Consider the following 24263-nt stretch of genomic DNA (forward strand, 5'->3'; position numbering starts at 1 on the left):
TCTGGAATACCGGCCCAGTGTACAGAACCACTACACCACGAAGACACGCTAGGAAAGCGGAAGAAATACCTTATATTACTCCCTTTTTTAACGGGGGACTTTTTTGTTAAAGGGGACCCAATCGCTAAATCTTGGGTGCAGATATACCTCATCCAACACCTTTTTTGTTCGGGCGCCACTGTAGAGACATTAGGATTTTTTTGGGAAGCCGGAGAGATGAAAAATTAGCAACCGCCTTCGCTGGGAATCGAACCACGGACCTCTTAAATACCGGCCCAGCGTGCAGAACCATTACACCACGAAGGCACGCTAGGAAAGCGGGAGAAATACCTCATAATTACAGGACGGAAAATATTTTTCAATCGTGCGATGTGTTATTGATATTGAATTACAGTCGTGCGATAATTTCGCAGTAAAAATAATTCTCTGATGACTACCCAAGATTCTAGAAGCTTTGGTCTTATATAGAGATAGTCATCTTAGAGAAATAATGCTTAATATCAATATTTATTTATAATCTCAGAACTATTTGTCACTTTCAGAAGTGGTCATTTGAGAGGCAATATTCTATACATTTATTTACTAATACTCTCAGATTCCAAATTGTGTTTATATTCTCAGTGGAACAGACAGATGACAGAAGGTGGACAGAAGGTTATCGTCACGTACATGCAATATTTTATATTTCACTGAAAATTAATTCAGCTATTTCCCTATTAATTAATTAATGAGATAAAGAAAAAATTATGAAATAGTACTGTTTATTACGGAATAATGTAGGAAGTTCTGCAGAACTATATTCTTTCGCGTCATAGCACATTGTATCTGGCAAACTACTAGTTCCTTGTATTCTTCCGCAAATCCGTAAACGTCCGTCTGATTTGAAACGAAATCCAAGATGGCTGCGCCATGAGGTTTACTTGTTCTGTGGATATTTTTTGTTGCATGAAAGGTAAGTTCAGTTGCAATACTTGTATGTTTACTTTTTGATTTTCGAATTTATGTCATTTTGACAGTTAAATAAATGTGTTAGCTATCACAGCTTTATGAATTGTTACCGTTCTGTCGTGAATTACATGTATATCTCAATGGCTGTCTTTTTGAAATATCCGATTTGTCCTGCTATCCAAATGTTTATGACTGAATTTTTTTTAGTCCAGTTTATGCATTCAGTTTGAAAATATTATGTGTGATCAGATTGCTTATTATTTTACTGCAGCAATAAATTTATAAATAGTTTGAACGATTGTACAAAAATAAGAGTTTGCATTGTTTTGTTCAAAATATCTATGGTTGAAACATTATCTTAATCTAGTTTTTAATTCAATTTTAAAACATGGATAATTGGAAGTTTTCAGTTTTTTGGGGGGTACTGTTCTGTTATCGGGACCGGATTCGGAAATGTATGAACCTGGGTTGTAAGTATGTGCATAGATGTGTACATGTATACACACACACATACATTTACTGTGGCGACACACTGCCTTTCTGTGGCAACCCTAAAGAATTCGTCCATCACGAGGATCACGTGCCCAGATGATGCATCATTACGTCTACGTCTGCTTTTCTGTTTGATAGTTAGTTGCATTTAAGATTTTGTAGAATTAGAAATGGCGTGAAAATAAATGTTGGTGTTTTTAAAAAGTGTCGGCTCAGATTTTCAAACCTACGATTTACTTGTTAAGCAACAAATTTGGCGAGCCTAGCCAGCATGAATGTCACAGGGTGACATTATCGATTTCGACACTTGATAATTTACGAAAACAGCTAATAAGTTAGAAGAACTGATACGATCAGATTCTCTGGATTTGGACGATTTAGAAATTTATTTAGATCAAATTTCAGAGAAGTATAAAACTTTACGAAATACAGATGACTCTTTTTTGGAACTTCTACAGAAAAAAAGGCTGTACTGAAGAAGAATACGAAAGAGAATTTAGTGTAGCTCAAGAATATTACGATAAATTATCTACGTTGAAAGTAAAAGCCAACAGGAAAAAGGATAAGTGTTCACAGCCTTCTACTGGTTCAATGAATAGTGGTTCTTCATCTGGAATAGTTACAGCCGCAAAACAGAAACTGCCCGAGATCGAACTGGTGAAGTTTGATGGAGACTCCCGAAAGTGGTTGACGTTTTGGACAAGGTTTAGTAAAATACATGAAGATACTCGCATCGACAAGAGAGACAAGTTTCATTATCTACTACAATCTACGAAACCTGAGACTGCGCCAAGAGCAATGGTGGAGAGTTTTCCTGCTACGGAAGAAAATTACGAAAAAGCCGTGGAGTATCTCAAAGAACGATTTGGAAATGAAAATGTTTTAATTTAAATTTATGTTAGAGAGCTATTAAAACTGGTAATCACTGACAAACAAAAAATAGACTTATTAACTCTTTATGACAAGTTGCAAACTCAACCACGCGCATTGAAAACACTCGGTTTAACTAAAGATAAATTTGCAGTTGTTTTACTTCCTTTAGTGGAATCAGCACTTCCTGCTGATTTAATACAAATTTGGGAAAGACAACGAGGTATGTCTCCTGAAACAACAGGTAAGAGTGATTTAGAGTCATTAATTGATTTTCTAAAAAGGGAAGTAGAAACTGAATTTAGAGTTAAACTTACTCGTGATGTTTTGAGTTCTGATAAAGTAAGTAATAAGAAAAATAAGTTTTTTGACACAAAATCTGTTGTTCCAACTGCATGTGAACTAATTAATGCAAATAGTAGTAAGTGTAATGAAAATTTTCAAAAGTATAAAAAGTCTGATACTTGTATTTTTTGTGAAAAATCCCATTTGTCTGAAAGTTGTAAAGATACATCTTTAATGAGTTTAGAATGTAAGAAAGATATTATTAAAAATGTTTGTTTTGTGTGCCTTAAGAAAAACCATAGAGCAAATCAGTGCACAGTTAAACATAGGTGTAACTTATGTAAAAATCAACATTTTGTGATTATGTGTCTTGATTTGCCTTCTAACAAAAAACAAAAAGTGTCACAAAGTTAGGGAATGACGAAAACAAAACAGGCATTTTTAATAACTATGTGAAGGTATCAGACGTATATCTTCAAACTTTAATTGTAAAAATTCAGAATGGTTCTAACGAAATGTTTGTACGAGCAATTTATGATAGTGGTTCTATGAAATCATATTTATGTAATGATGTTGCTCAAAGGTTAAATTGTAAGTGTATTGGTGAATCAAAAATTAAGCAATTTCTTTTTGGTGGAGTTGAGACTTCAGAAAATGTATATAAAAACTATGTTATTGAAGTAAGCAATATATATAGTAAATATAAGTGTAAATTAGAGGTACTTGGTCAAAACAAAATTTGTTCTGAAATTAAACAACTCCCATCTGGTTCGTGGTTACGCGAACTCAAGTCACATGGTATCAAATTAAGTGATTTAGAAAATGGTACATGTAAGGTAGATAAAGAGATAAAATTACTAATTGGTGCGGATTTTGCTGGTAAGTTGTTAACTGGAAAAATTGTTCCCCTTACGTGCAGCGTCAGCGCGGTGCATACGCAGTTAGGCTGGACTGTTATGGATAAATTTACTGGCACTGAGCCAACTGCGATAAATACTGCATCCCTCCTAATTTCTTCTCTGTTAGTGAAGGGTCAATGTATAAGTGATCTCTGGAAGTTAGATGTTTTGGGTATTAGTGAAACTTCCGTAAGTAAAACCAAAACTCAGTTACAGGAGGATACGCAAAAATATTTTGAAGAGACTCTTACGGTAAATTCGGAGGGAAGGTACGAAGTAGCATTACCCTGGGTGTCAGATAGCTCGCTTTTACCCGAAAACAAAGTGATAGCAGAAAAATGTCTTGTAAGTACTAAAAGAAAATTAATGACTACGGGAAATTTTGACGCTTACGGAGACGTTTACCAGAACTGGTTAGCACTCGGGATAATTGAAAAAGTACTAGATAAGAATAAATATAAGGGTGTACATTATTTACCTCATAGAGCAGTTGTTAAAGAAAATAGTAGCACGAGTATAAGACCAGTGGTTAACGCAAGTTCTTATTTGCCTGTTTACCCATCACTGAACGATTGTTTATCTACTGGACCAAATTTAATTGAAATTATACCTTCGATTCTTAATCGGTTTCGCAAGAATTACGTTGGTGTTACTTCAGATATCGAAAAAGCGTTCTTGCAAATATCTATAAGGGAAAAAGATCGAGACTTTTTGAGATTTATGTGGTTCAGTAGGGATAATCAAGAACAAGTTGAACTGTATCGGCATAGAAGGGTAGTTTTTGGTATTACGTGTAGTCCGTATTTATTGGCCGCTACAATACAATATCATTTGAGTGTAGTTCCCAAAAGCTTAAGTCATACAGCAGAGATATTGAAAACATCCTTTTACGTAGATAACTGTGTGGCTAGTATGGATTCAGAAATAGAAATGAGAAAGTTTGTAAATGAATCACAAATAATTATTAGTTACTAAAAGTTACTAAAAGACTAGTTTTAGCAGTAGCTCATCAGGTGTTTGACGTTATAGGGCATACGGCTCCTGTAATGTTGATTCCAAAACTAATTTTACAGGAAACTTGGAATTTAAGGCTTAAATGAGACAATATTCTTCCCGATGAATTAACCAAAAAGTTTAGGTTTTGGCTTAAAAAGTTGTACTTGCTATCTAGTATCCAAATACCTAGATGGATAGGTCTCAGACCTATTAATGAAGCTGTGAATATACATCTCTTTTGTGACAGTAGTAAAAGTGCGTATGGTGCATGCGTCTTTTTAAGAGTACAGAGTGGCAAAAAGGTAAAGGTTAGTTTGGTACACGCAAGATCGAAAGTAGCGTCTTTAAAACCTATTATGATTCCTCGATTAGAACTTCTTGCTTGTAATATTGGTTCTAGGTTATTGTCTTCTGTTATTAATGATATTGGCCTACATGAAGTTCGTACTCATTGTTGGACTGACTCCTCGACGGCTTTAAGTTGGATACGAAGAAATCAACGTTGGGGAGCTTTCGTTTTTAATCGTGTACAGGAAATAAGGTCTTTGACCTCTGCCACTGTATGGCGACATGTCTCTGGTAGTCTCAATCTTGCTGACCTACTTTCTAGAGGTTGTTATGCAGATCAATTAATAGAACGAAAATGGTGGGAGGGACCTGATTGGTTACGGAAAGATGAGGCAAATTGGCCTAAATCTAATGATGAACCAGATGAGGATTTGGTTAATTCAGAAATACGTAAGACAGTTATTGTTACGTTGGCAAAGAGTGATAATTGCATACTTGCCAACCTATGACACTCAAAAATCAGGAGATTTTTTTAAGAAATCCGGAGATTTTTCACAATGTTAAAAAGACTTTTTAAATGATAAAAATATAGTTTTTAATAATGAATTAACTTTAAATAGTAACTAATTCTTAAATGCAAGCAACAAAAAATACCTTACACATAAAAAACATTTTTATTACTTGCATCGTTTAAGAGAAAAAAAAAAAAAAAAAAAGACACTTTAGTTTTCGTACAAATGTTATAAACAGTGGCAAATTTTGCTTTCTTTAAGAAAGAAACTTCATAATTTTGTTCACAGCAATTGCCACGTAGGCCTGTTTTCGCTAATAAAAGTTTTTCGAATGTGTCATCACTAATATTAGATCTAAATTTAGTCCTCGTTTTCGCAACACTGAGAATCCTTTCACACTCTGCATTACTATAGGGAACTGTCAAGATGGTAACACAATTCTAGACAGTTCACTATATTTTACAGTTCCATCAGCACCTTTCACTTTTCCAATTAAACTCCACTGGGTGTCAATCCTAGCTGATTTTATAACTTCATCCAAGTTTTCTAATTGTAAACTGCTGTTATGCAGCTGTTAAAATTAGAAAACTTGAATGAAGACTTGGATGGATTGTTTCAATTTTTCCTTCCTTTTAGAACTCCTTTCAAGATAATAATAAATATCAACGACGTGTTCATACACATTTATGGGTAAAGAAGCTGCCCCTTTTTCAGCTGCTAAATTTAAGAGGTGACAGGTGCACCTCATAATCTGAATTTTCCTTTTCTTAAGATGCCTGCAACACCAGTCTTCCAAGCCTACCAATAATGGTGCATTATCGGCACGAAGTGCTAAGCAATTATCCAGAGGGCCTGCATTTTCTTTTAAAGTTTTAATAATTAGCTGTGCTATATTAAAGCCTGTCAAATGTCCTTCTAAAGTAGGAACATAAAGTAAACTGCACTCAATTTCTGAAGACTCTGGATCAAAAAAAGAAACAATTGGATACAGTTTTGAATCGGTATTATTACTTCCATCCGTAGAGAGGCAGAAAGGAGCTGTTTTAATGCTATCAATAACTGAAGATTTATTTTTCAAACCCATTTCTTTAACAATTGATCCTGTTTTGATTCTTGGACCTTGAGTATTTTTTAGCGATTTCACTATCGGGAAACATTTTTCTAAATAAAGCTGCAGCGTGATCCGATGCATTCAGTGGCAGGATGTGCTCCAGTAAAAAGGCAGAGAACAGACATTCTGCATTAATAACTTTTTGGTCCTTTGTTTCCGAAGAAAAATTTAATTTTCCGTTTTTTTAAAAACAACTCATGTTATCCTTGTGTTTTTGCGTACGTACATGTTTGAGAACATCCGCCCTTCCACCATGCGAAATCGAAAAATCGCAACGACGGGTGGTACACATCGCAAATTTATTACATTTCTTTGAGGAAATAATGGAATGAAAGTTAACTGTGTACGATTTTTGAAACGTACATGAGTATTTCACTTTCTCGCAGATGTAGCAAAAGATGATAATTTCTAAAACTATTTCCCTAAGGCACGTGTACTCACACAACTCTGGACAAAATGAAAGAAATAACTAAAGCACGTCCAAATAACAATTTACTTTGTCCTCATTGGCTAATATATGCCAGCTAACATGCAGTGGAGCTCGAAGCCCATTGGAGAACTGGAGAACGACGTTTCTGGATACATATAATGCTGTCACTCACAAAGCAGAAGCTATCTGATTAGCAAGGTTTTGTTTTAGATATAATGTAGAATAATTCAACTGCTTTCAGACATCCAAAAGCACTTTGTTTTTATTCATATAACAAAGTATTAAGCCAAGTTTCATAAAAGTCGTGAGAAATTTTAAGAATAAGAAAAAGTCGGGAGAAATATATCGTAAATCGGGTTGGCGGGAGAGCAGTCGAAAAGCGGGAGTCTCCCGCTTAAATCAGGAGAGTTGGCAACTCTGTAATTGTATTGGATGGTACTATAAGTATTTCTCATCATTTAAGAAAATTGTAAGAATGTTATCATGGATATTCAGATTTTATAATAATGTACATAAGAATAATAATAACAACCATTCTAAGGATTTGACTGTATCTGAAATAGAAAGGGGAGAAATAGCTTTAATGTTATTAATACAAAAATAGTCGTTTAATGGTGAAACAGATGATAAGCTAAGACAACTCAGACCATTTGTCAATAGTCAGGGTCTAATAAAAGCTAAGTCTATTGTTGCTTATCGTGACGACTCTAACAGCTTTAAGTTCCCCATCATATTACCTTCTGAACATCCAGTAGTCAAATTATTGATATTAAGTGTACACAAAGATTTGTTGCATGCAGGTACTACATTGTTGATGTCGCATTTAAGAGAAAGATACTGGACCTTAAAATCACGAATAATGTAATTCATGTCTTTGAGTTATAATGATTTATTTTGTTGTGCTATTATTGTTGTATTATTCATCAGTATTAATTTTGTTGTCAAGTACTATGATTATTATTAAGTATTATGTATTAAATAATTTTATTTGTTATATAACCCTCATTTATATTGATGTAAGTTTTATGTTTTGAGTGTATAGCCATCCACTCTAAAGGTGGGAGAATTGTGGCGACACACTGCCTTTTTGTGGCAACCCTAAAGAATTCGTCTGTCACGAGGATCACGTGCCCAGATGATGCATCATTACGTCTACGTCTGCTTTTCTGTTTGATAGTTAGTTGCATTTAAGATTTTGTAGAATTAGAAATGGCATGAAAATAAATGTTGGTGTTTTTAAAAAGTGTCGGCTCAGATTTTCGAACCTATGATTTACTTGTTAAGCAACATTTACAAATATACAAGCCTACATAAATACATTTCTGAACCCGGTCCTGATAACAGAACAGTACCTTTTTTTAATCTTTTTTGAATATTTTATTAAAGGATTAAGCATTTTTCAAACTGCATATCATTTTAAGCGTCAGCTTGCAAGAAGACAAAATATGGTTATTCAATCAAATGCTTATGATTGCTTTTAACATTCTCTCATGAATATTGTTTGCATTTTTATTGTATTTTAGATACTTTAGTTATGTAATGTAAAATGAACATGAGAATATTAGGAAAGCTGAAGAATATGAATAGCTACCATGATACATGGATTTTTTCATCCAGCCCATTGTTTTAGAAACCAATGCGCCATTATTATATGCTGGCTTATTTTAGAGTTATATGCAGTTTAATTTTATGTTCATCTTACTGTAATATTGTCATTATAATAAAAGTATTGATAATTTTTGTTGAATCTTGCAAGTTGTCTAACATTCAGAATTATTTCTACTGAATTTTACTGATAGGTTTGTTTGAGTTGACATAATCTGTCTGATAAATAAAATAAACTAGTGTTTAAATTATATGCATTTCTGTTAATGTTTTATTGAAGGTGAGATGAAAGTATAAATGCTATCCAGAAAAGTGAATTCTTTTTGCCTGAAATAACAAACTGTATTAAATTATTAATGTTTATATTATTTTAGAAATGCCAATATTAAAGTTTCTTCTCCTTCTCTTCTTTGATTTTGAAATAATTTATAACAAAATAATATATGCATAAGTGTAATTAATGTAAAGTGTCATTCAATAATATAATTTATTTTTACTGATATTTTTATATTTCTTATCTGAGTTTTCTTTTGGTGTTAGAAAGAGGAAGAGGAAAAAAGTGTAATGTTTTAATTAAGGAAATAATTAAAATATTACAGTCTTTTAAATAACACAATTACAGTAATGTTTATTGAAGCATTCAGTACTGTGTGATCACCAGTGATTGAATAATGTTAAAATGCATTGTTCATAAGGAAATTTCCTTATCTTTGTGTTATATTTTTTATTTTAACACAAGCTGAAATTTGAATTATTTCCTGAATCATTAATCAGGACATTATTTTGCTACGTAACATACAAATTTTCATACAAAATTATTTCTTTGAATATATTATAAAGAGATCATTTAATTTTATTATTTGTATAAAATTTAGACAAATGTAGCATGTATCAGTTAAAGATTTATCGAAGCTTACTTGTTGTAACAAAGAAGTATGAAAGATATTGTCACATTAGCGAACATGACGATCATGGATGCTTAATTTAGTAATTTAATAATATACTGAGAAACGCTGGGAACTTTCAGAAATGGACATTTTTGAAATGATGGGCTTCATAAGAAATTTACATGGTTTTATTATTTATTTTTTAGTTAAGAATGGGTTTTAGATGTTCATGTGAAAGAAATCTGTTTAATTATATGTGAAAGAATTGTTATAAGTTTGTCATTTAAAAAAAATGAGTATGCAATTATCTTTCTATTATATATATATTACTATATATTTCTAATGCACTATGTAAATGTCAGTGCTAAACAATTGAAATACTATTGTCAGGGCAATTTTTTCTTACACATACATGAAAAATTCTGATACTTTCTGATCATCTGCCCTCACAGCTTCAACTTATGCTAAAACTGCAAGACTATGTACACGATAATAGCAAACTATGAATATGCATAACAAACACACGTATTTACATGCTTTATATTTAATCTTTATTTCTGAATAGTATTCCGTTGGATGAAAAATATGTGAATATTGACCCAATATATATATATATATATATTTGTGTGTGTGCATCCTAAAATTTCTTGTTTCTTATAAAGTGTTTATTTGAATTACTACTTGTGAACAGAGCAGTAGATATGAACCATACCAAACAAACATTTTGCCAATTTTCACAGCTTTGCAGATAGTCAGAAAGCACCAAAATTTGTAATAATGTTAAGTTTAAATGATGTTCTATACCTTTGTGTTAATTTTTCTTTTCTATTAGTTCTATTATTGTGTTATCAAACTTTCTGTAGGGATTTCAACTGGTTAAGCTGCTATTACCATGTGGAGAAGAATTTGGTTTTCAAGCTTGAAAAAATTGCAGCTGAAGGATTTTGTGGGAGGTCAGTCAAACTGGTTTTAGTTAATTATAATTTAATTTTGGGTGAAGAAGTTTCAAATTTATTTATCATAAGTGTGTAAAAGTCTTCTAAATTAAATTCTGCTTGTTTTGAAATTTTTGATGACATTCATTCTTTCATTACTATTATTTTTTTTTAATTTACTAACTTATGTCCATACACATAATTTTGCATTTAATGCCATATCTTAAATATTATAAAATGTTAAAATTATACATTTCACTTAAAAATGTGGTTGTGACAGTAAATTTTCTGTTACATTTAATCATATCTATAAACACTGGTATAGATCATTTTTCAATAATCTATATATTATTTTGTGTATTTCTTTTAAAACCAAGATCAGGCATATGACTTGCTTTTCAAACTGATAACATGGTGTAATTATGTAATCTAATGGTTAAAGTTTACTATGGAATGGGCCAAATTTAATAAATTATTCTTTGATAGAAATTTATTTGTGTGTTCAGTCTGTCTCATCTCTTAAAATTGCTAAAGTAAATTTTATGTACTTGCATTTAAGAACTTTGACTGTATCAGTGTAATTTTGTTTCGGTTATTATAACATGCAAGGGAAAAAATTCATATATAACTCCATATTTAAAATTAGTTAATTAAATTCCCTAATAAAGAGGGACATTTTGTTGTTTTTAAAATCGACAGAGTTTAATTCAAAAATATGCCACATTAAGGGTTACTTTTTAACTTAATTTATAATTTTCATTACCTTAACATGTCCAATAATTGTTAATTGGAATGTTATTTTAACTCAGATATTGTAATAATATCAAAATTGCTTACTTTTTGATAGGTAATCTAAATGTGAAACAAGAAAAGAAAAAAATAAAAATGTAGAAGTATATTTATTTCATAGCTCTAAGAAACAAAAACAACACAAGCACTATTTACTGTCTATCTGAATAGTGTGGCATGTCCCGTAAGGCTGAGATTTGTATGGTCAAACCCATGTTTCAATTAAAGGAAATGCATGCACATTCTTCTTATTTTCACTTCGATTAAGGATTCTGTATATACTAGCATAAGAAATCTATTAGTTCATGCAGTGTTATACATCAATATTTATAGACAATTGTTGTGGCTATGTTTATTATAATCTTGTTCACCGTAATGGCTGGAGTGCCTAAACCATCATGCTGTATAAACAAAACTCAATCTTCATCTCTGCATACTGCTCCACTAGTGTTTAAACCACTGAAATGGTGATTATGGTAGAACATCTTTGGTAAAAATTTACGGTAACCCTTGGTGAATCTTTTTTTTTTTTTTACTTACCAAGATCGGCACCAATTTCAAGATGGCCGCTACACAAAACCAAAATAAGAAGTCAAAGACGTACACAAACTCGGCGTCCATGTACACATCGACTTATTTTAACTTTAAAAAAAAAAAAAAAAAAAAAAACAGAGAACTGCACAAATTAGGCATTGTGCACTGCCTTAACTTTGCTCATGTACACATCAATCTATTTTCACTTTAAGAAAATTAGAAAGTTAAAACTCTCATGTTAACCACAAAAAATTCGCTGCTGTCTTAACACACAGAGACAACCAAAAATACAAAAACAAAGTGCAATAAGTTACAAAAAATACATATTTCCTAACATAAAAACATTAAACAACAAATCTTTTAACAAAAATTAACACACAGAGACGAATAAATAAATGAAACGTCATTTTTTAACATACCTTTTTTCACATGCATACGTTTAAGCTTCCCACCATCTCCTCCATCATACAGGCAAGCAATAAACTTTTCATCTCTTAGTCACCTCAGACATACTCAAATGATGGTACCCACACCAAAATAATAGCAAGTTCAAAATACAAGACCATACCACTTACATGCAACCAATTACAATAATTGAAAAGAATGGTAAGAACCGAAAACCCAGGTCCATACAAAAGGGTTACTATTACAAAAAATGGCCCAAAACTAAATTTATCACAACATGTTGGCAATATTTGTGGAAATAACCCCATTTTATTGACAAAAACTTTTTTTCCCCCCGAGGCTACTTTCGCCAACATTATCAACAGTAGGGTTACCAAAAAACTTATTTGACACAACGGGCTTCCAAATTTCATGAACAACCAATACCACTTTGCGATTTTTTTCAAACAGAAACCAAGGTGTACCATGCAGTAAAGATTAGCCACATTTTTATTTACTACTGTTACAACATAAAATATACTTTTTTGGTAGATTTCTGCAGTTAAATTCAAAACTTTAAAATGAATAAAATCTAATCTGTGCAGAAAATAAAATCTGGACATAATTCTTATCATGATCAGATTTTATTTTCTGCACGTGGCTAACAATTACTTATGTGTTGTCAGATAAATGTTAACAGATGCAGTTAATTATTTTTTAATTGCCAATCTCATGAGACTTTTTTTTTTTTTTTTTTTGCTTCTGCAAGATAACTTTACTTTGTGTTGCAAAATAAATTCATTCTCACTCTTTTTGGACTTGCATACACATTAAATTTTAAAAAGTTTTATGATTAGGTAAGATGTGATTATCATAATTTTGTTTCTCTCTTTATCTTGGCAACTTTATATATTGATTTGGTATCCAGGTTACCTAACAGTGGCTGATTGATAAAACTGCTCATATGTTCAGCTGGTGGTTTGAGTTTAGTTTCTGACATAAAAAATTTTAAAAGGCATCCCCCATATTTATTTTACTATAATCGAATAATCAAATAATTGCTACTCTGTTTATAGGTACTAGATGTTAAAATATTTTACGTTTTTTAATCAATGGCGGAGATCCAGTTTATCAAGAGTTCTTATATACATAAGAATATATATTCCTCTTTTACATGGATATAAGATTATTTTTTAGGAATTTAAAGAAAATGTCATAAATTAGATTAATAAAAACTATTTTGAATTTTGAAAAGTGTTTTTCCTCTGTTAAACATAATATAGTGCCATAAATTTCTGAATGTGTTTATTTTTCATCTAAATAAATAGGTTTACAAAATTTGTCATATTAATAGTTATTGCAGGATTTAGCATTATTATAAATATTTATTATAACAGATTTAGCTGAACTACTTTTTTAGTCTCTCTGCAGATGAAGTCGCAAAGGTAAGTGGCTAGATATTTTTCTGTATTCCCCATTAAGTAATTTTATCTGGTAAATTACCATTACTTATATACTAAAGGTGAAAGAATAAGCTTTCCTTGAAAATACAAAAATTTTTAGACATTTAAAAAAATTGGTATACATAAAAGATTCTCAAACTGCCACATATGCGAAACTGAAAATGTTATATATGAAATATTTCAGAAATATAAATATTTTCACTATCTGTTAACTATAATTCACTGCATTTGTTATATATAATCACAGATTAAGGTAGTAGTGCTTTTCTCACTGTTATTTCTCATGTATTTTGATTCATAAATACACGTATTTATAACACGTACATAAATACACGTATTTTGATTTCTCTTTTGAGACCGAATAAAAAATGAACTAAATATTTTCGTTAACATTGAGAGTTGAATAACAGCTCACCTCAAAATAAAATGAATTAATAAATTTATGGAAAATTTTACACAGCATATATTAAGCAGAAAGTGTAAACTGAATATACTTAGAAGTATTAATAACTGGTAGAGTTCATTGCAGAATAAAATGCTTTAATTGCATGGTAAACAGTAGATCTTCTTTTGGAGTTTTTCTGTGTTGCATAAAATGCAGATTTAAATTTTTGATATTGATTGTCATATAAATGGAAATTACTGTGTTATTTTGTTCTGAAATGAATAAATTAATTCTGGATAAGATAAGTAATAAAATTCTGGATGAGATAACCTTTAACTTAGCTAGAATTTACAAAGTTTAATTTGGTGCTGATTTCAACTGGTAAATTTCATTTTACTGAATTTTGCATAAACTAATACCAAAACACAAGTGCAAATGATTTTCAGAACTTTTTTTTTAATCCAAAAAGGCTATTAGTCTCGAAATGTGACTTCATATCGTCAATTGTAAACTTGTTTCGCTTTTCATTCAAGTCTTGCCATTTGGCAAAATTTAACATATTTATCTTTAAAATCTAATCTCTTATCAATTAACAAGCCAAGCTATTTAAAAGCAATACACGCAGTTCTTAACAATGTTTTTTTTTTTTTTTTTTTTTTTTTTACTTTTTAATCTGATTGATTTAAAATGCATTTAATTCATGATATACAGTCAAAAGTCATTAATCCGGACTTGTCGGGACTTCGGCGATTCCGGATTATCGATGATCAGTTTAAATCTCGTAAGATGGCATGCAGAAATTCTAAAATTAAAAATATGAAACCTTAATTTATGAAATAAAGAACAATTATAATCTAAAGGGTATCAAAATTTACAAAAAAAAAGCTTAATATTTATTTGTTTACTTTATTAAACATTTCTTTCAATGTAAGTTGTTTTAAGTTGCTTCGTTTTATGTGATAATACTTTCTCTTTAATTCTATAAACAGACACAATTTCTTGTTCAGTTACAAAGTTCTGCTGTTCAAGTCTTGCTAATTGTTGTGCCGAGAATACCGACTAACTTGTCAATCGAAATTTTTCGTTTTCACTAACCTCTCTGTCACATTCTTAATGTCTTTATCCATTTTTTGCAGCAATTCCACTTTTTGTTTGATGGAGATCGAAACATACTTTCGTTTTGTATGATCCTTTGGGAGCTCCAGAATCGGAAATTCTATTTGACATAATCGAAAGTTCAAGTTTACTTTTATAAAATTGCTCTTACAGTCTGCAAAAAATAATAAGCCGGATCCAATTCGAAGATTAAGGAACAACGCAATCATCAACATTAACTGAAATAGATAATTAGATAATTTTAGATTATACCGTCCGTTATACATAAAACGCGCACGCGAAAACATATTCTGCGCTTGTGCACACACATATGCGCAGTGGTAAAAGGTCTTACGTGCACGCGTAAACGCCTATGCGCATGTGTCAACGCGGCGCATGCGCAGAAAGTTTTTAGCCTTGAGGTATGGATTATAGATCATTCCGTATTATGGGTCTCCAAATTAACGACTTTTGACTGTATCTAATTGAAAACATTTAATATTTTTATATAATTACATGATATAGTTTTTCACTTTTCAAATATATAGAAGATATTTAACTTTCTGGTGTCAGTAACTTATAAAATGTTTTGCTATTTCCACTGCCCCATCTGTATTATAATCATTGTACTCATAAACTTTGAGCCCTTTTGAGTGACTGCTAAAATCTGAGACCTTTCGGATTTTTTTTTTTAATTGTGTGAGCAGAAAGATAGAATTTTAGAAAAGCTCATTGAGTTACCTTTTGAATGATGTAAAGAATTGTTAACATAATGTCAAGAACATAATTTTTACAACTAAATATTATATATATAAAACAGCTTGCACCATTTTCACGTTACAAAAACATATTTATTTATTCTGTGGCTAGGAATTGATTTAGTTTTAAAAATACAATTTATTCCTTTTAACAATTTCCCAACAGTCTATCAAAACACTAAAATTTCTTTACATGTTTTAAAGAAAGATGATTCATTTATGTAAAGATTATTAAATGGCTAATTTTATTATTGAATTTTAATACAAATTAACTGAAATTAAACTGATTTTGTAAAATAGTTTAATTATGAATACTTCAATTTGGGGGCTATTGGATGTTTAAAAATGATCGAAAGATTTTTAATATCTTAAAAATAAAAGCATTCTCTTATAATATTTTGTATTAATAATTCATTTTAATTTCCTTGCTCAGTTTTAATATATTCACAAATTCTGTTTTAAAAACAAAATAAGTTGTATAAATATTCTCAACATTTCTGATTTTTCCATAGTAACCACAGGAGAAGGATTTGAGACTGTCTGTGTAAAATAAGTAGGTTTTAGATCATTACAACGCCTTCACATACTTTCACTGGAAGTTTCTTTGTATATATACTGGGTATTAAGCAGTTGAGAGTATGTATTTGAGAGGTTAAAGGGATATGTAACTAGTATTTCAAATCCTGATAACATCCCATACGCTGTCGGTAGGACCTAGATAGGATGTCCTAAGAATATACTGGGATGTGACATTAAGCACTCAGGAGGATGAGTTTAGGAGGAAACTGGGATATTATCGGATGTCCTGAGGATGTAGTAAGTAAGACTTTAAATCCTAATAACATCCCATATGCTGTTGATGGGACATAGATAGGATGTTCTTAGGATATAATGGGATGTGTTTAGGAGGTTAGTGAGATGTCCTGAGGATGTAGTAAGTAAGAGTTCATATCCTAATAAAATCCCGTAAGCTGTCAATGGGACTTAGTTAGGATGTCCTGAGGATGTACTGGGATGTGACATTAAGCACTCGGGAGGAGGTGTTTAGGAGGTTTGTGGGATATTCTGGGATGTCCTGAGGATGTGCGCCTATTCCGCGAGCAACATGCTCGATATCCCAAGGATGTTTTTATGCTATGTGGGGATACAGCGAGGGCGTGACATTAACAGGTCCAATGCTAATGGCTCAAGCCAAAATATTTTATGAAGAAATGAACTTAAAAACTGAGTGCACATATTCAATAGGCTCATTAACCAAATTCTAAAATCGCTGTGGTATAATGCAATTAAAAATTTCAGTTGAAAAAGCTTCAGCTGATACTGAAGCTCCTGAACCATTTGCAGATGAATTTATTGGACTCATTAATGGTGAAACGTTATCTCCAGGACAAATTTACAACGTTGATGAAACTGGTCTTTTTTGGCAATATGTATAACTTGGCAACCTCTACAGAAAAGGCTCCAACTGGTTTCAAAGACAGACTAACAATTTTAGCAGGTGCAAATGCTGCAGGAACACACAAGTGTACACTTTTTGTAATCGGAAAAAATACATGACCTCAAGCATTTAAAGGAGTAAAGGTTTTCCCATTATATATCATGCAAATAAAAGAGTACGGATGACACAAGCATTAATGTATGATTTGTTTGAAAATCATTTCATACCTGAGGCTCCACAAAATTTGAATTCGGGTTGGTTTATCTGATGATGCAAAAATTGCCCTGATTGTAGATAACTGTTCAGCTCATATTTCACTTAAACTTTTAATGAAAGATAATATATCCATGTTATTCCTTCCTCCAAAATGTATGCCCATCATTCAGCCTATGGATATCGGAATAGTGTATGCGCTAAAGTGCTAATATGAAGTCGCATTTTAAAAATCCACGTTTAATTTCTTGAATAATGGCAAGACTATTCAAGAATTTTTTAAATATTTTAACATAAAATCTGCTGTGAGCATTGCAAGATCATGGCAAGATGTGCCTCCAGATACTTTAAAAAATGCTAGGCATAATTCATAAAAATAAATGTTCACATATAAAACTACAGAGCTTAAAATTACTCTAGCGGAATTTACTGTTTTATTTATTTTAAACTCTAGCGGAATTTACTGTTTTATTTATTTGTTTTATTTATTTTAAATTTATGAATAATTTTTAATTTTTATGTACAACCACACAAAGTAATGACTTCTAAAGAATGCAGTACAGTTATGTTTTTAAAGAAAAGGATGACTATGGCCTCACTAATTGGTAGAATAAGAGAACTATACATTGACAAAATTGTATGCTATCGGCAGAACCGAATTTAGATTCGACGAGATCCTAAGCTATTTGAGCTATGGGGGCCCTTTATGAGGGATACGAGTCAATATTTTTTATATATGATATGGTACAATTTTTGAGGGTGGCCCAAGAAAGTGGGGGCTTTGTGCAGCTTATACATAAATCCAGCACTGGCCATAGGAGACAGACGGAATACTTTAAAGAAAAACAAATATTACATTTCTTCTTTGATTCTTTTCTATAGTACAATTTCGTTTAGCAGTTGCAATTTAAAAACTTTTCTTTTAATTATTCGAGAGGAGTCATCTGTATTCTTATTTCCATGACTGCTGGGTGGGATATTCAGACTTTCCTGCACTTTTTCTGAGTAAGTTTACATTTTCTCTAACTTCGTATGACTCTTCACACATTTCCAGATGAATGGGAGTCAGGAAGTGTTGCACAACTAGCAATAAGTAGAGATATTTTTCCCAAAACAAAAGACAATGGCAATGAGAAACCATATTAATGATAATGCCTATGCTATAGATCATTAGAACTTAGCCACATTTACAATAAGTAATACCTATGAGCAACTTAAAATTTCAATATCCCTTAAAGCATTAATCCTAAACTTCAGAGAAAGTTTCAAATTAGTAAAATACGAGGGCCATCCAGGAAGTAGATTACGTTTCCGTCTGTGTCCGCTAGGGGCGGGGCTAGCGCGGCCATCTTGGGGTCAGAGCGTTGCGCAGCTCAGTCTGCATCTAGCCGTGCTAGTGAGAGGTTCGTGCTGTGCTCCGTTCAGATACTGTGACGGTTTGAAATGTCTGCGTTAATTGAAAATCCCGCGAGCTGCGAGGTGCGCTCAGTAATAAGGTTTCTGACTGCAAAAAACTGTAAACCGATAGAAATCTATCGGCAGCTTCGTGAAGTGTATGGGGACAACATTATCACTGAAGGTGGAGTGCATCAGTGGGTCATAAGATTTCAAAATGGCCGAACCAATGTTCACGATGAAGATCGAAGTGGGAGACCCAGCATAGTGACCGCCGAACTTCTCGAAAAAGTCGATGCTAAAGTCCGTGAAAACCGAAATTTCACAATAACGGAACTTTCTTTGAGTTTTCCACAAATTTCGCAAAGTTTGTTGCACGAAATCATCAGCGAAAAGCTTGGTTACCACAAGTTTTGTGCAAGATGGATTCCAAAAATCTTGACAGAGGACCACAAAAATCAGCGAATGGCTGCAGCGTTGAACTTTTTGGACGCTTACCATAAGGATGGTGACTCTTTACTCGATCGCATCGTTACTGGTGACGAAACATGGGTGAAACATGTGAACTGTGAAACGAAATTGCAATCAATGCAGTGGGAGCACACAAGTTCTCCCCAAAAACCCAAGAAATGCATGCAAACAATGTCGGCAAGGAAGATGATGGCGACTGTTTTTTGGGACAGAAAAGGTGTAATTTTGGTGGACTTGCTGGAAAGAGGCACTACAATAAACTCTCAAAGGTATTGCCAAACTCTCCAAAAACTCAGAAGAGCAATTCAAAACAAGCGCAGAGGAATGTTGAGCTCTAAGATCTTGTTGATTCACGACAACGCCCGGCCCCACACGGCAAATGTCACTCGTAAAGTTCTTGAATCTTTTAAGTGGGAGTTGTTTCCTCATCCGCCGTACAGTCCCGACCTGGCACCGAGCGACTTCCACCTATTCCCAGCAATGAAGAAGTGGCTGGCTATGCAGCGTTTTGATGACGACGCACAGCTGCAAGAAGAGGTAACGAAGTGGTTGAAGGCGCAGGCGGCCGAATTTTTCGACGAAGGAATTTCCAAGCTCGTACATCGCTACGATAAATGCCTTAATTTGTATGGTGACTATGTAGAAAAGTAGTATTTGAGTGTGGCTTTCATCTGTATATAATAAAATTTGTTTCCTATACTTTGTTTATTTTTTTATTCCAAAACGTAATCTACTTTCTGGATAGCCCTCGTATATGAAGGCAATACCGATGGGATTACCTAATGGACACAACTATGCAAAAGACACCCAATTCAATCTGCACAGCATGAAGAAACACAGGCCAAACTTTAAAAATCCATGCTGCATTTCTCTTAATTTATATACATCAAAGTATATCCAGATTAAAGGTTACATCCATTACAAAGGTTACATGTTTATAAAATTTCAACTTTGAAATTTTCTCCTGTGCTCTTACTTTTTTCAATGCTGCATAAAAATATACATGAGTTTAGGAAATCAGCAAAATCTCTCCCATAATCTTTATCTCAAATGAGACTTGAAAAAAAAAAAAAAAAACCTGGAAAATCTAAAAAGACAAAACTAAACTATATTACAGATTTATGAAACTAATATTTCTAAAAGCAAATCAATAGTTGAAAGAGTAATGTGGTGCTTGACGCATAAAAAACTTAATGTACTTTTAAGTAAAGATTATAGTTTCATTGTACTTAACTAAAGACTATATTTTATACTTTCATTTGAATACTTTGTTAATTAAGCAAAATATTCTTTTAAGTCATATATAGAATAAAAAATCACATGAAAATGTGATCTTCAGAGTAAATGTTTTAATTTTGCAGCTACTTATAGATAAACAAAGATTACACAAATTTTATTTGTAATTAGTATACAGAATCTTTAAAATCGAGAATACCTTTTTCCCTGAAAGTGAAATTTCTGTGTTTTGAAAAAAGTTGTCATACATCAAAATTTTTAAAATAACAACATTCAATAGTTTTGTAGAAAATGGAGACGTTTATCTTGAAATTCATTCGATGTTAATTAAAATTGCTTGCACTATTCAAAATACTGAAAATCAGTCACTTTGATACATATGAAATCATTCCACTGTTCTATATAAATTAAATAGTAAACTGACATAAAGAACAAAAATATATGATAAAATTCTTTTACCTGTGATAGTTCATCTTTCTCTCTGACTAGACGTCGCAGATGTTGTATTAACAGACTGTACATGTGCTCTTGATCTTCAGGAGGAATAAGACTCAATTCCATCCATTCACTGGTCCAAACGGCTTCTGGATTATCAGTAATCTATGTTTACAAAATTAGAAAATAATAAATTCTGTGATTTAGATTACTGTAGTTAGACACACCTCTCATAAAAACTAAATATTATTAATGAGTTAGTATTCTAAAATTACAAGTGAAAAATAATTTTTAAGGATAGCAACAGGATGAACTTCTATCTGTCTAATTTCTTCTTAAAATGTGCTTGCTACTTCTTAAGAGATATCAAAATGTGATATCATATAAAAATGAATTAATAGCTGACACTAAGAACAATTAGCCTTCCTTATTAAGTATTAAAAGCCTAGCAGCACAACAAGTTCGGGGTTCGATTCCACAGTCAAGAAAGCAGATTTTGGGCACTGCAGGGCTTGGCCCATTTGGGCTGTTATGTCACCGAGTTTAGTTTAATTTACTAGGTATAAATTATCCATCAAGGTTTATGAAATACATAACCATATTTGAATTTTATGGTCATTAATTTAAACTAAAAAAATAGTACAATTCCTACAAGGACAATTTTTTTTAAGTAACTTAATCATCTGTAAAAGTTTTTGGCTTGTCATAAAGTTGTTTTAACAAACTTCAGAAAATTAATAACCACTTTCATAATGTTTACCCCTAAAATAAAATAAAAATTTCACTATTCACATCCATATGAGTTTATCTTCATATGGTAATAAGTAACACAGCTATAGAACACACTATAACTTCACAGCTATAGAAGTAACATTCAAATATGTTAAATTGATAGATTCCACTCTGCATAATTAGTTCATCTTTAAGAAAATGAAAATTTACTAATCATGTATATTAATGTTGGATGTAGTTTGCTCAAATGAATTTTGAATTTCAAAAATCTTTATAGTTCCAACAGAAATATTTTCATCAAAGTGAAAACACTAACACATAATATTATTAAAATTTCTTCTCTATTTTAAATTCCATCTACATGCATCATGCTTTAAATTATGACAACATAAAAAAAAACAATTTAATAATTCTTTTGTAAAATTTCATTTCAGGATTCAAATTCTTCATGCTTAAAATTCTGAATCATGAAAATTTAAAATCACTTTACCCCAAAAACATATCAATAATTTAACATGTTAAGACATTTCAAAATCAAGCATATCATAACCTCAAAATCACATTTAACCCTCTGAACAGTATGGGTTTTTGGATCTATCATGAAGATCTATATTTACACAGCTTTTATTAGATAAATTTGTATAGTCTATATTTTCATAAATCTACATTTATTAAGATGACATTTATGTTATTAAAGAAAGTAAGAAATCAAAATATCTTAAATTATAAGCTAATATATATCAAGTGACAAAAAAAATCTCATGCGCGGATAAAGCCGGTCACGGCATTCACAGGGTTAAAAATTTAAATTAGTATGAGGGTATATCAAACACTGTGATAATCAAATACAAATTATTAATAAATATACCCATTATAAATATGAATTATTAATTATGGATAAATATTGTTACTCATGTATATATTAATGATTAAAAATAAAATATAAATTAAAGGTACAAATAAGAAATAATGGTACTTTTCCGTTTCGCTGGCGCAAATCTTGCCAAGCAGACTTTATTGGTGACAGCATACACATAAAAAAATGTTAACAAATGTTAGTTCTAAAAAATTTTTATTTTGAATGCATAAACATTTTAATATTGTTTAAAATTTTGTAAAAAGCCAATAAACAAAGACAATAAATTTGTAAAAAGACATTAATTTAATAATTTACTATGCTTTCATATTTCAACATCCTGATTCGCCGGTTCATATCACATGATCGTAAGTGATCTCATCTCACGTCAACTATACTAAAAAATCTAATTCTCTCAGTAATTATCTACATTAATTTCAAGTTAAATCTTAATTTGGAATACAAGTTTAAATGCAAGAATTATTTCAATTCATACAAATAGCTTACTCAGAAATTATGTAAAACCGCAGTGCTTTACTTTGCTAGTACATTCTCATTAAGAATGGATGAATTTAACCCAACTTTGCCGTTTCTATATTTTCGCCTTCGGATGAGCGGTGTGATTGCATCCTAATTGACTTAATTACCGCGAATGGCCTTAGGGCATAAAATTTAACTATCTGGTAAAATTTCTATGTAATTATATGCCAGTATTGAAAGAAGCAATCAATCTAATAAGAAATGGCTGCGAATTGTTTTGAAAATGAGGCGTAAAAGGTTACCAGCAAGGATATTACGTTTGGCATCAGTTGTACTATTATTGGCGAATTTATCGCCTGCGCCAGCAAAACGGAGAAGTACCGAAATTACATAATTGTGGATTATAAACACATTTATCATTTGGTCTAAGATGTAGATATTGACCATTTGACACTTTTTATCAAAAAGTATTTGAAGAGTGCTGTGGTGGGTGGAAGCCTGGTTCAGACAAAAGGAAAAGGAGCTATTGGTTCATTTAAAGTTAGCTCATCCGTTCAGAAAGGTAAATGAACTGAGTTGTAAAACTGACATAGAAGTAAGTGTTAAAATAATTTTGACTGGATCTAAAAATAATTTTGATCCCTCCCTAAAGATGACCACCCATAGTTACAAATAATTTTGGTCTTTTGCAAAAGTTGTTGCATTGGAGAAATAATGTTCAGGTCTGCATGTTTGCCTAAGTTCTCAGAAATGCTGGTTGTTCTCACGGTGATCATCTGTAAGAGATTTTTATTAAATTTTAAATATTAGTGTTTACTTTTAAAATAAAGCAGCTTCTTGAAGTTCGCTGTGTACTGAATTATGAAACAATAATCATATTTAATGAAAAATCCAAGTTTATTAAAAGCATCAAACTAAAATTTAGGAAAGCTTTAGCTTTATTTTATTACCTAAATATATATGTGTGTGTGTAATGAAGTAAATTTAGAAGTAATGATATAGGAATCTTGATTGTGTCGATATTGAAGATGTTGCATTTTGCAGGTGGGGACTAGTAATAAACAGCAAATTGAGCAGCTGGAGGTAAGTAAATCAATGCACAAAGCAAGCAGTGAAAGCAAGAACAAAGCCATGAGCAACCAGTTTTCTGCAAAAGATGTCAAACTCTCCTGCTCAGGCCATCTAACCACAGCCAGATTTAGACTTGATAAGGCCCTAAGTTATTTGGGCTATGGGGCCCTTTATATTATACTATATTTATAGTTTATTTTAATTTTGGGGGGCCCTTAAGAAAGTGGGGACCCTAAGCTACAGCTTGTGTAGCTTATACATAAATCTTGT

At 31.8% G+C, this 24263-nt stretch overlaps 1 protein-coding gene across 4 annotated transcripts in view; it reads right to left on the bottom strand.

Annotated features, from left to right (window-relative positions):
- The window catches only part of LOC118194710 (uncharacterized), a 146007-nt gene that overhangs the window by 94661 nt on the left and 27083 nt on the right, over window positions 1–24263 (bottom strand). For all 4 annotated transcript variants that reach the window (XM_085820658.1, XM_085820654.1, XM_085820662.1 and 1 more), the window contains exon 6: window positions 20879–21019. In XM_085820658.1, the coding sequence (XP_085676784.1) occupies window positions 20879–21019 (141 nt within the window). The remainder of the gene's footprint in view (window positions 1–20878; window positions 21020–24263) is intronic.

The sequence above is a fragment of the Stegodyphus dumicola genome, chromosome 1 (assembly GCF_044657685.1).
Source record: "Stegodyphus dumicola isolate Sdum_Otavi_A_Nest chromosome 1, ASM4465768v1".
NCBI lineage: Eukaryota > Metazoa > Arthropoda > Arachnida > Araneae > Eresidae > Stegodyphus > Stegodyphus dumicola.